At 49.2% G+C, this 13,604-nt stretch overlaps 1 protein-coding gene across 4 annotated transcripts in view; it reads left to right on the plus strand.

The window, feature by feature from the left end:
- The window catches only part of kdm3a (lysine demethylase 3A), a 61,803-nt gene that overhangs the window by 21,599 nt on the left and 26,600 nt on the right, over window positions 1-13,604 (plus strand). For 2 of the 4 annotated variants that reach the window (XM_033034993.1, XM_033035002.1), the window contains exons 8-10: window positions 6,031-6,123; window positions 10,520-10,647; window positions 12,644-12,845. In XM_033034993.1, coding sequence (XP_032890884.1) covers window positions 6,031-6,123; window positions 10,520-10,647; window positions 12,644-12,845 — 423 coding nt within the window. The remainder of the gene's footprint in view (window positions 1-6,030; window positions 6,124-10,519; window positions 10,648-12,643; window positions 12,846-13,604) is intronic. The other 2 variants (XM_033035017.1, XM_033035009.1) reach the window with 2 other exon arrangements.

Below are 13,604 nucleotides of genomic sequence, written 5' to 3' on the forward strand. Positions count from 1 at the left end.
TTCAGTGACCGGTTTACAAGGACACCCAGGTCTCGCTGCACCTCCCCCTTACCTAACCCAACCCCATTGAGATAATAATCTACCTCCTTGTTTTTGCCACTAATGGAAACATCCTCTCCACATCCACTGTATCCAGGCCTTTCACTTTTCAGTACGTTTCAATGAGATACCCCCCCCCCCCCATCCCACCCCCCTCCTTGAAGTGCCAGTGCGGGATCCTTTACCATGGCGTAAAAGGTTACTGCATGTATAGTTCACACCCACTGGATCAGGAGGCCTTACCCCCAGTATACAACTGTAGAAGCAAGGAACTGGAGATGCTGGTTTACAAAGAGATGACACAAAATGCTGGATCCTTCTTCAGACCGAAGTGTCCCGACCCAAAATGTCACCTTACCCATGTTCTCCAAGGATGCTGCCTGACCTGCTGAGTTATGCTAGCACTAGGTGTCTTTCCCCGGAGTACAACTTGTGGACCCTGGTTGGGCAGCACAGCGGCGCAGTGCTAATTGCTGCCTTACAGAGCCAGAGACCTGGGTTCGATCCTGACTACGGGTGCTGTTTGTGCGTTCTCCCTGTGACTGTGTGGGTTTCATCCAGGTGCTCTTGTTTCCTCCCACACTCCAAAGACATACATGCTTGTCGGTTACACAAAAATGCTGGAGAAACTCAGCGGGTGCAGCAGCATCTATGGAGCGAAGGAAATAGACGACGTTTCGGCCCGAAACGTCGCCTATTTCCTTCGCTCCATAGATGCTGCTGCACCCGCTGAGTTTCTCCAGCATTTTTGTGTACCTTCGATCTTCCAGCATCTGCAGTTCCTTCTTGAACACATGCTTGTCGGTTAATTGGCTTTGGTAAAAATTGTACAGTTGTCCCCAGTGTGTAGGATAGTGTTAGTGTACGGAGTGATTGCTGGTCGGTGCGGACAGCGGTCCGAAGGACGTGTTTCCGTATTATATCTGTGTTCTGGCTGCTTAGGATTGCTCTAATTCCTAATTGGACACCCTGATTCATCTTGAGCTCGAGAGAACTAAAGGGCCTGTCCCACTTGGCCGTCATTTGTGCGTGATTTATGCGACACCATTTATGCGTCACGATGCGTGTCGTGCCGCGCACGTGATGACGTAGGCAGTGTCGCGCGGGGGCCCCAGGATTTCGGGATGTACAAAATCTCCGCGCGCCATCTGCGTGTCGCGCAAATGACGCCCGTGGGACAGGCCTTAAGTGCTCTGACTTGACTGGGCGAGTCCCAGAGAGGTACAAATCGATTGGTGTTTAGCTTAGAGATACAACGTGGAAACGGGCCCCTTCAGCCCACCAGTCTGCACCGACCAGTGATCCCACACAATAGGGCCAATTTACAATTATAGCAAGCCAACCTCCAAACTTGCATGTCTTTGAAGCGTGGGAGTAATCCGGAGATCCAGGAGAAACCCCACACAGGTCACGGGGAGAATGTACAAACTGCATTCACCCATAGTCAGGATCGAACCCGGATCTCTGGCGCTGTAAGACAAAGTAGTTTATAGTCACGTGTACAGAGTTACACTGAAGGGAGGGATGTGGTTTTCCCCATGTTCCAGGAAAGACGCCGTTTCCTATTGTTTTCCAAGTGGTCTTTCTTCTTGCTTTACAACGTTTCAGGCTCTTGATTTCCTTTGCATTGGTCGTTCACATTGGGGTCTGTGACTCACTAGCCAGAGGTTTGTGGTGACTGACAGTTTTGTTGGATTTATTACAATAATATCTTTATCTTTGTGTGTGCAGCTCTGGTCACCGCACAATAGGAAGGATGTGGTGGCAGAGGAGAGTTACCATGATGTTATCTTGGCCGGAGGATTTTATTTCTGGGGAGAACTTGGACGTACTGAGTTTATTTTCCCTGGAACACAGGAGGCTGAGCGGTGACCTGATAGAGTTATACAGTGTGGAAACAGGCCCTTCGGCCCAACTTGCCCATGCTGACCAACGTGCCCCATTTACACTAGTCCTACCTGCCTGCGTTTGGCCCATAACCCTCTAAACCTATCGTCTCCATGTATCTGCCCTAATATCTCTTAAACGTTTTGATAGTCCATGGCTCAACTACCTCCTCCAGCAGCGCGTTCCATACACCCACCACCCTTTAAAAAAAAAAAATAGGTACCCCTCAGGTTCCTCTGAAATCTTTCCCCCCTCACATTAAACCTATGTCCTTTGGTTCTTGATTCCCCTACTCTGGGCAAAAGACTCTCACCCGATCTATTCCTCTCATGATCCTGAAGACCTCTGGAGAGTATTATCAGGGATAGGATATGCGGGCATTTTGATGGGCAAGGGCTGACAATAGGTGCAGTAGGCCCATAGGGAGGAGGTCCAGAACCTGGCAGCCTGGTGTACCAATAATAACCTCGTCCTCAACTCAAAGAAGACAAAGGTAATCATCGTTGACTTCAGGAAGACCAGAGGTGGCAAACATATCCACATAAACGGGAATGAGGTGGAGCGCGTCTCCAACTACAAATTCCTCGGGGTACACATCTCAGAGGATCTGTCCTGGTCCCTCAACACCACCAAACTGATCAAAAAGGCGCAGCAGCGCCTTTACTTTCTGAGGAGGCTCAAGAAAGCTCACCTGTCCCCCCAGATCCTGACCAACTTCTACCACTGTACCATCGAAAGCATCCTGACCACCTGCTTCACGGTATGGTACAGCAGCTGCACCACAGCTGACAGGAAGGCACTGCAACGGGTGGTAAAAACCGCGCAGCACATCATCGGTGCCCCGCTCCCTGCCATGGATGCCCTCCACCGCACACGGTGTCTGAGACGGGCCGGGAAAATCATCAAGGCCCCCTCTCACCCTAACCATGGACTATTTGCCCTCCTCCCATCAGGGAGGCGGTACAGGAGCCTCGGGTCTCGCACAAGCAGGCTGAGGAACAGCTTTTTCAATAACACCATTACACTGCTGAACTCAGAGTCCCGTCGCTAGCTATCTTTAGACTCTCCCATTTGTATACATTTATTTGCCTATGTACCAGTTTAATTCATCCACAGTCCACACATTGTTAACCAGTATTTTTATTTCTACTATCTTGCACTATGACCAGACGCTAAACTGCATTTTGTTGTACCTGTACTCGTATTTGTGCAATGACAATGAAGTTGAATTGAATTGAATTGAATTTGGCCCTTCGAGCCAGCACTGCCATTCAATGTGATCATGGCTGATCATCCGCAATCAGTACCCCGTTCATGCCTTCTCCCCTGACTCCGCTATTTTTAAGAGCCCTATCTAGCTCTCTCTTGAAAGCATCCAGAGAACCTGCCTCCACCGCCCTCTGAGACAGAGAATTCCACAGACTCACTACTCTCTGTGAGAAAAGTGTTTCCTCGTCTCCGTTCTAAATGGCTTACTCCTTATTCTTAAACTGTGGCCCCTGGTTCTGGACTCCCCCAACATCGGGAACATGTTTCCTGCCTCTAGTGTGTCCAAGCCCTTAAAAATCTTATGTTTCAATAAGATACCCTCTCATCCTTCTAAACTCCAGAGTGTACAAGCCCAGCTGCTCCATTCTCTCAGCATATGACAGTCCCGCCATCCCGGGAATTAACCTGATAAACCTACGCTGCACTCCCTCAATAGCAAGAATAGCTGATTTGGGATAGTCAGCATGGTTTTTTTACGTGGGAGGTCGTGTCTCACAAATTGTTTTTTGAAGACGTGACCGAAAAGGTTATGAGGGCAGAGCTGTAGACGTGTACATGAATTTCATTACGGCGTTCAACAAGGTTCCACATGGTAGGCTGCTCTGGAAGGTTAGATTGCATGGGAATGGATAGAAAATTGGCTTCATGGAGGGAAGCAGAGGGTGAGGGTGGAAGGTTGCTTCTCGGACTGGAGACCTGTGACGAGTGGTGTGCATCCAAGTTTGGTGCTGGGCCCGTTACTGTTGCATTTACAACAATGATTTGGATGAGAACATACAGGGCAAGATTAGCAAGTTTGCTGATTACATGGATAGGACAGTTTTGGAGGGATATGGACCAAACGTAGTCAGGTGGGACTAGTGCAGCTGGGACATGTTGGGCCGAATGTTCTGTTTCAACACTATATCACTCTATGACTCTTAAGACCCATCATCCTCCAGTGCTCTTGAGGAATAGAGTCCAAGCCTGTTCAACCTCTCCCTATGGCTTAGCTTTGATTCCTGACAACAATCTCATAAATCTTCCTGCTTGAAAGGCAGATAGATCTGATATAAATAAATGTATAACATTTTAAGAAGCACAATAATTTATAAAAATGAGTCTTTCCCATGTTGGGATATAAAAAATAAGAAGGCATAGGTTTAAGGTGGGAGTAAACATAGAAAATAGGTGCAGGAGTAGGCCATTCGGCCCTTCAAGCCAGCACCGCCATTCAATATGATCGGCCATTCAATATGATCATGGCCGATCATCCACAATCAGTACCCCGTTCCAGCTTTATTCCCATATCCCTTGATTCCCTTAGCCCTAAGAGCTAAATCTAACTCATCTCATCCCGTGAATTGGCCTCCACTGTCTTCTGTGGCAGAGAATTCCACAGATTCACAACTCTCTGGGTGAAAACTTTTTTCTTCATCTCAGTCCTAAAGGGCCTACCCCTTATTCTTAAACTGTGACCCCTGGTGCTGGACTCCCCCAACATCGGGAACATTTTCCTGCATCTACCCTGTCCAATCCTCTAAGAATTTTAAATGTTTCTACAGGATTGCCTCTCATCCTTCTAAATTCCAGCGAATATAAGTGCAGTCGACCCATTCTTTCATCATATGTCAGTCCTGCCATCCCAGGAATTAACCTGATGAATCTACTCTGCACTCCCGCAATGCCAATAATGTCCTTCCTCAAATTGGGAAACCAAAATTGCATACAATACGCCAGGTGCGGTCTCACCAGGGCCCTGTACAACTGCAGTAGACCTCCTTGCTCCTAACTCAAATCCTCTCGCAATGATGGCCACCATGCCATTAGCTTTCTTCACGGTCTGCTGTACCTGCACGCTTACATTCAGTGACTGATGTACAAGCACATCCAGGTCTTGTTGCACCTCCCCTTCTCCTAATCTGACACCATTCAGATAATAATCTGCCTTCCTGTTCTTGACACCAAAGTGGATAACCTCACATTTATCCACATTATACCACTTCTGCCCACTCACCCAACCTATACAAGTCACCCTGCAGCCTCATAGCATCCTCCTCGCAGCTCACACTGCCACCCAGCTTTGTGTTATCCACAAACCTAGATATGTGAGGAGTTGAATAGGGATTGGAATATTTCTTTGCACAGTGGTTGATAGAGTCTTTGGAAAACGTGTAAAGAAGATTTACGAGGATGTGGGCAGGACTTGAAGGCCAGAGCTGTAAGGAGAGGTTGGGCAGGCATGAGCTTTATTCCTTGGAGTGCAGGCAGCTGAGGGATGATCTTATAGAGGTGTACAAAATCATGAGGGTGACTGCACAGTGTCTTATTCCCTGAGAAAGCGAGTCAAGAACCAGAGGATATAGTTTAAGGTGAGAATGAAAAGATTTAATAATAATAATGATGGGCACCTTTTTCACACAGAGGCTGGTGGGTGGGTATCTGGAACGAGTTGCCAGAGGAGGTACTTGAGAGGTGGTACTATAACGTTTGAAAGACATTTGGACAGGTATATGGTTTGGAAAAGTTTAGAAGGATATAGGCCACAAGTGGGCAGGTGCCACTAGTGTAAATGGGGGCATCTTGGTGAGCATGGGCAGGTTGGACTGAAAACGTGCTGTGTATCTCAATGACTCTGTACATCTGGACCGCACTGCCAAAGGAGGAGGAGGAGGAGGAGGAATCGGATGTGCTCACTAAGTTTCAGACATTTAGACTGGCACTTAAATGGGCCAGTCTTAGAGACCTAATGGGGGCAAATGGGATTTATATGGATGGACTGTACATTGGCATGGATATGGTGAGTTAAAGGGTCTGTTTCTGCGCCGTGCAACTGATTCTATCTTTGATACACAGATGGCAGAGAGGACATCTTTTGGTTTAAGTGTGCCAATGGCCAAGGGCATGATCCGGACAAGCTGATGCCCACACAGATTATCCCTGGTTCAGGTAAGCAGCTCTTCGTTCATTAGCTTCACATTATTTTGAAGCTTGCTTTATTCCAATGGGGACTAGATTAGAGATACAGCGCGGAAACAGGCCCTTCGGCCCATCGAGTCCGCGCCGACCAGTGATCACCCCGTACACTAGCGCCATCCTTCACACGAGGGACTATGTACAATTTTTTCTGAAGCCATACCTACGTCAGTCTTCACTGAAGATGTACCTACAAACCTGTACGTCCTTGGAATTTGGGAGGAAACCTGAGCACCCGGAGAAAACCCACGGGAAGAAAGTATAAACACCATACAGACAGCGCTTGTAGTCTGGATCAAACCCGGGTCCCTGGCACTGTAAGGCAGCAGCTCTAGCACTGTGTTGCCCCTAATTTAAACCCATTAGTTTTAAGGTTTATTACAATACAATACAATACAAATTTATTGTCATTTGAGCCTCAGTGAGACTCAAACGAAATTTCGTTTCCACAGCCATACAAACAAAGACAATGTCCTACAGACATACACACAATTAAATTCAAACAAACATCCATCACAGTGAACCCACTGTGATGGAAGGCAAAGTCTTTTCTCTCCCCTGCTCTCAATGTCTCTCCCGATGTCCAAGCCCCAGGCGGGTGATGATAAGTCCCACGGCCATTTTAGGCCTCGCGGGGCGATTTACGGTCCCGCTCCCGGTCTGAAAGTACAAGGTTGGAACCCCCACGGGCGATGGTGAGTCCCACGGCCATGAAGCCGCGCCAGGTGATGTACGGTCCCGGTCCGGGTCGTTCCAACCCCACGACACGGGCTGGGGAAGTCGCGTTGCGGGAGCTCCGGGAAGCGGTCTCTCTCTCCCCCCGGACCCGCGAGCTCCCGATGTCCCAGTCCACCGGACCTGCGGCTGCGTTGCTGGAGCCTCCGAGCCCCAGGAGTCGAGTCGCAGCAGCGAGTCACCACCGCTCCCCACGCTCCGAGGCCGGCCAGCCCCACGATGATGAGTAGTCCGCAGCGCCGCAGTCTCCCGAGCCCCCGGGTCGTTCAGGTTGGAGGCCGCTCCACGGTGATAGGCCCCAACGACAACGGAAACCCGACAGGGGAAAGGTCGGGTCTCCCGTACAGGGAAGAGATTTTAAATAGTTTCCCCCTCCCCCCACATATACACATTTAAAACTAGTATTAAAAAACACCAAACACTACATTTAACTAGACAAAAAATTTAAAAAAGACAGACAGGCTGTAGGGGCCGCTGCAACGGGTGAGTCGCGCCGCCCAACATTATTGTCATGTGTACCAAGGTACGTGGAAAGTTTAGTCATGCATGCTGTCCAATCAGAGCAGATATACCAGTCACAGATGCATTCAGTTCAAGTTTCAACAACAGCAGTGGCGGAGACCCGGGTTTTAATCCTGGTCTCTGGTGGTACTTGTGTGGAGTTTGCACGTTCTTCCTGTGGCTATATTGGTTTTCACTGGGTGCTCTGGTTTCCTGCCACATCACAAAATGTAGCCTCACCCGCCGAGTTTCTCCAGCATTTTGTGTCTACGTCACAAAGTCATCTGGATTTGTGGGTTAATTTTAAGGTGTAAAAATTGTCCCTCGTGTGTTGGGAGTGGATGCGAAAGTGGGATAACATAGAACTTGTGTGAATGTGTGAACGGCAGTCGGCGTGAAACTCGATGGTCTGAAGGACTTGTTTCCAAGCTGTGTCTCTAAAACTAAATAGGAAGGATAGGATAGGTATACTTGATTGTCACAAGTGACTTAAGCACATCTTTAAGAGCCCTATCTAACTCTCTTGAAAGTAACCAGAGAACCTGCCTCCACCGCCCTCTGAGGCCGAGAATTCCACAGACTCACAACACTCACAAAAAGTGTTTCCTCATCTCCGTTCTAAATGGCTTACCCCTCATTCTTAAACTGTGGCCCCTGGTTCTGGACTCTCCCAACATCGGAACATGTTTCCTGCCTCTAGTGTGTCCTATAAAATGCCCTCTCATCCTTCTAAATTCCAGTGAATACAAGCCAAGTCTTTTCAATCTTTCCTCATATGACAGTCCCGCCATCCCGGGAATTAACCTCGTGAACCTATGCTGCACTTCCTCTATAGCAAGAATGTCCTTCCTCAAATTAGAAGACCAAAACTGCACACAATACTCCAGGTGTGGTCTCACCAGGGCCCTGTTCAACTACAGAAAGACCTCTTTGTTCCTATACTCAAATCCTCTCATTATAAAGCTTTCTTCACTGCCTGCTGTACCTCCATGCTTACTTTCAGTGACTGATGAACAAGGACACCCAGGTCTCTTGCACTTCCCTTTTTCCAAATCTGATACCACCTTGTTCGTGCCACCAAAGTGGATAACCTCACATTTATCCACAATATACTGCATCTGCCATCTCTCCAAGTCGCCCTGCATTCATAGCAACCTCCTCACAGTTCACACTGCCACCCAGGTTTGTGTCATCTGCAAATTTGTTAATGTTACTTGTAATCCCTTCATCTAAATCAATAGACAATAGACATAGACAATAGGTGCGGGAGTAGGCCATCCGCTTCACCACTAACATCCATCCGGCACTCAAATACACCTGGACCATTTCCGACACTTCCCTACCATTTCTTGACCTCACTATCTCCATCGCAGGTGATAGACTTCTGACCGACATCCACTATAAACCCACTGACTCCATTGGCTATCTAGACTACACTTCTTCCCACCCTGCTTCCTGTAAGGACTCCATCCCCTACTCCTAATTCCTCCGTCTACGCTGCATCTGCTCCCAGGATGAGGCGTTCCACACCAGGGCATCGGAAATGTCCTCATTCTTCAGGGATCGGAGGTTCCCCTCCCCTACTATAGATGAGGCTCGCACCAGGGTCTCTTCCATACCCCGTAACACTACTCTCTCTCCCCATCCCCGCACTCGCAACAAGGGCAGAGTCCCCCTAGTCCTCGCCTTTCACCCCACTAGCCGTCACATACAACAAGTAATCCACCGTCAGTTTCGCCACCTCCAACGTGACCCCACCACTCGCCACATCTTCCCATCTCCCCCCCCCCTGTCTGTTTTCCGCAAAGACCGCTCCCTCCGTAACTCCCTTGTCAATTCTTCCCTTCCCTCCCGCACCACCCCCTCCCCGGGCACTTTCCCTTGCAACCGCAAGAGATGCTACACTTGTTGCTTTACCTCCCCCCTCGACTCCATTCAAGGACCCAAGCAGTCTTTCCAGGTGCGACAGAGTGTACCTGCATCTCCTCCAACCTCATCTATTGCAGTGAGATTATTTGCTTGCATAAACAATGTATACAAATAGCAGCCACCTACGGCGCTGACAAAGATACAATGCACGTCGGCTCCCCCTTTGTCCCCCCCACCGGGTCCCCATTGTCCTTTGGTTTGTGTGTGTGTTTCCCCCCCCCCCCCCATTGTCCATTGTTCTTCCCCTCCCTCTCACGGTGGTTCTCCACGCTCTCACCGACCGTGGGTCGACCCACGAGTTTTCACCACCACCACCACCACCACTGCCGCCTCCCCACTTCATGCCTCTGTGGTGCCGACCCAGGCTTTTACCCAGCCGGGCCCCGACCCGGGCTTCTACGCAGGAACTGAAACTAGAAAGAGTCCATTGGACTGCAGCCAACTTTCCTATCCGCTCCCGTGGGTAGCAAATACTCTGCTGCCGTGTTGTGTGTGAGGGGGTGGGGTGGGGAAAGAGTTAATTAATTCAGTCCATGAACTATACCAATCGCTTTGAAGAGATCCTTCTGCAGTTGTACAGGGCCCTAGTGAGACCACACCTGGAGTATTGTGTGCCGTTTTGGTCCCCTAATTTGAGGAAGGACATTCTTGCTATTGAGGGAGTGCAGCGTAGGTCCACAAGGTTAATTCCCGGGATGGCGGGACTGTCATATGCTAAGAGAATGGAGCAGCTGGGCTTGTACACTCTGGAGTTTAGAAGGAAGAGAGGGGATCTTATTGAAACATGTAAGATTATTAAGGGTTTGGACACGCTAGAGGTAGGAAACATGTTCCTGATGTTGGGGGAGTCCAGAACCAGCGGCCACTGTTTAAGAATAAGGGGTAAGACATTTGGAACGGAGATGAGGAAACACAGAGAGTTGTGAGCCTGTGGAATTCTCTGCCTCAGAGGGCGTTGGAGGCCGGTTCTCTGGAAACTTTAAAGAGAGAGCTAGATAGGGCTCTTAAAAATAGCGGAGTCAGGGGATATGGGGAGAAGGCAGGAACGGGGTACTGATTGGGGATGATCAGCCATGATCACATTGAATGGTGGTGCTGGCTCGAAGGGCCGAATGACCTACTCCTGCACCTATTGTCTGTATTGTCTATTGTCTGTATTGTCTATAAATCACTTCTCCTGGGCTTTGTTTTCCTTTCGGTCCAGCTCTGTACCAGATTGGAAATATTGTACATGCTGCAAGAGGAAAATGGGGTATAAAAGCCAACTGTCCCTGTACAGCCAGAAAGAACAAGCACTTGTCCAAGGTGCCCTTCACCAGCGAGGCAGCACAGGTATGTGGTGCACCAGTTAAGCTTCACATACTCACTAATTCGGTGCATTCATGCGTGGCTTTTCACTTTTAACTCGCGTCCTATTAGTGCTGGTGTTTCAGTTTCATTCTGTGGTACTTCAGTGAAAGCACGATTCACTGTGGGTCGGAAGGTCGAGAGTTCAATACCCACTCGGGACCTGGCTGCTGATCCCATGGATACCCCGGTGCCATTTTGTTTAGTCCATTTTTGGATACAGCGTTCAGCCACAGTCGCGTCATGTCTGGAGACACAGTGAGCTGCAGATGCCGGAACCTTCAGCAAAGCACACAGTGCTGGTCAGGCAGCCCATGTCAAGGGTGTGGGACGGAACTGCAGGTGCTGGTTTACTCTGAAGATAGACACAAAATGCTGGAGTAACTCAGCGGGGCAGGCAGCGTCTCTGGGGAGAAGGAACGGCCCGATAAGGAGCAGTCTGTCCTCAGCAGAGGCCTCGCCTTTGTTCCCCTCCACCCCCAGCTCAGCCAGTTCCAGTCCCGCCATCACGTCCCGGTTTTATCCCCGTGGTGACCTTCCCCCGATTCCACCGGTCCCCTCCTCTTGGACTCTCCCAGACGGCCTTCTACCCTCTTTAGACCTCTTTATTTCTAACAGCCAGCAAAATTGGAGCCTGAAGAAGGATCTCGACACGAAACGTCACCCATTCCTTCTCTCCAGAGATGCTGCCTTACCCGCAGAGTTATTCCAGCATTTTGTTTCTACCTTCAGCATCTGTCAAGGGAATGGACAGACACTGCATCAGTCTGACCCTAGCACAATACAGATAGCCCTTGCTTTCTCTTCAACTTCAGATAGCCCTTACTTTCTCTCTCCATCCCCTTCACAGTTCTCCCACTAGTCTTACTGTCTCCGCCTACACTTCCCTCTGGAAGGCGACTCCGGACTGTCAAAGCTGCCAACGCCAGACATATTAACAGATTTTTTTCCACGAGTAGTAGCTCTACTCAATAAACAAAAATCTGTAGCCTCCTTTTGCTCTGGTACTTTATTTAATTTTATCATATTGTTAATGTTTTGTGGGTCATTCCTAACTGTCACTGTACGTCATATTGTCACTTGCGGGCGGAGCACCAAGGCAAATTCCTTGTATGTGAATACTTGGCCAATAAACTCATTCATTCATTCATTCATTCATCCGTCTTCCTTCTCTCCAGAAATGCTGCCTGTTCCGCTGAGTTACTCCAGTATTTTGTGTCTACCAAGCACGAAACAGCACAGGACCAGGGGGGAATGGGACTGAGTGGGAGAGATAGACCAGCCATGGTTGAATGGCGGAGTGGAATAGATGGGCCGAATGGGCTAATTCTGCTCCTATCACTTATGAACAGTTGCTTTGGCCCAGGATGTCAGTCCAGAACATGATGTCAAGTTAAACTCATCTCTGCCTGCACGTGACCCATACCCCTCTATTCCCTGCACATCCATGTGCCCATCTAACAAGCCTCTTGTATGCCACGATTGTTGTTCCCTGTACATCAGGGGATATGGGGAGAAGGCAGGAACGGGGTACTGATTGTGGATGATCAGCCATGATCACATTGAATGGTGGTGCTGGCTCAAAGGGCCGAATGGCCTACTCCTGCACCTATTGTCTATGGACGTCCACTGAAATTAGTTGGTTGTGTGGTGAGGACCGAGGTCGGGGTCTCGAGGTGGACGGGCCGCGTCGCTGAGAACAAGGGGGGACCCAGCATTGGGGGAGGGGCGCAGCAAGAACAAAGGAGGGCTCAACATTGGGGGGCCGCCAAGAACAAAGGGGGGGGGGGAGGGGGGTGCTGAGAACCAAGGGGGGCCAGTGTGGCAGGGACGAAGATGAGATGAGTACTTTGTAACTTTCTCGGCCCCTTTGTGGCATCTCTTTTTAGTCACTTTGCAAAGACTTTCATTGCGCCCAGCACGATACAAGTGTTGATAGTGTCATCATCATCATCATCATCATCGCTTACTTGTGTTGCAGCAGCCAAGCAACGGTGCAGCCTCAGCCTCAGCCCCAGCGCAGAGTGGGGACAGAGCAGCAGCCTCTGAATGCAGTTCCACCACATGCGCGCCTGCGACCTGGAGCGGTGCAGCTCCCGCACATGCTACGGCGGCCTGGAAGAAAGAGGATTCTCCCTTCAGCTGGATGATGGGCCTTACCAAAGGCAAGGATGAGATTCAAGGTGACCTTTCTACCTTCACACTTTACTTCCTTTTCCGGCACAGAAACAGGCCCTTCAGCCCACCGTGTCCGCGCCGACCAGCGATCGCCCCGTACACCAAGACTCCTACATGCAAGGGGCAATTTACAATTTTTATTTTAATCGTAGCCAATGAACCTACAATCGTGTACGTCTATGGAGTGTAGGAGGAAACCAGAGTACCCGGATAAAACCCACGTGGTCCCAGGGTGAACATACAAACTCTGTAAAGACAGCACCCGTAGTCCGGATCGAACAAGCACCAGAAACCCGGGACCTATGCTGACTACCGGTGCTTTCTGTGTGGTGTTTGTCCCCGTAACACAATGGGTTTTCTATGGATGCTCTGGTTTCCTCCCACACGCGAAAGATGTACAGGTTTGTAGGTTAATTGGCTTTGCTAAAGATTGTAAATTGTCCCTAGTGTAGGGTGGTTCTCGTGTGCAAGGTGATCGCTGGTCAGCGTGGGCTGAAAGGCTGGTTTCCGCACTGTATCTCTAAACTAAAGTATATCAACTTTAGGTATACTTTATATAACTTCAGGTCAACTTTATATATAATGAATGTATTTGAAATTGGTGATAGTAATACAGACAAGTCTTCATAAATCTATTTTAAACTTCCACCTTTTACCTTCAAGCTGCAGCCTTTATGACATATCCACCCTGGGGAAAAAGATTCTGTCTATGCCTCTCATAATGTTATATACTTCTTCTGGTCGTCCCTCAACCTCTGCACTCC

This window comes from Amblyraja radiata, chromosome 1 (genome assembly GCF_010909765.2).
Source record: "Amblyraja radiata isolate CabotCenter1 chromosome 1, sAmbRad1.1.pri, whole genome shotgun sequence".
Classification (NCBI taxonomy): Eukaryota; Metazoa; Chordata; class Chondrichthyes; order Rajiformes; family Rajidae; genus Amblyraja; species Amblyraja radiata.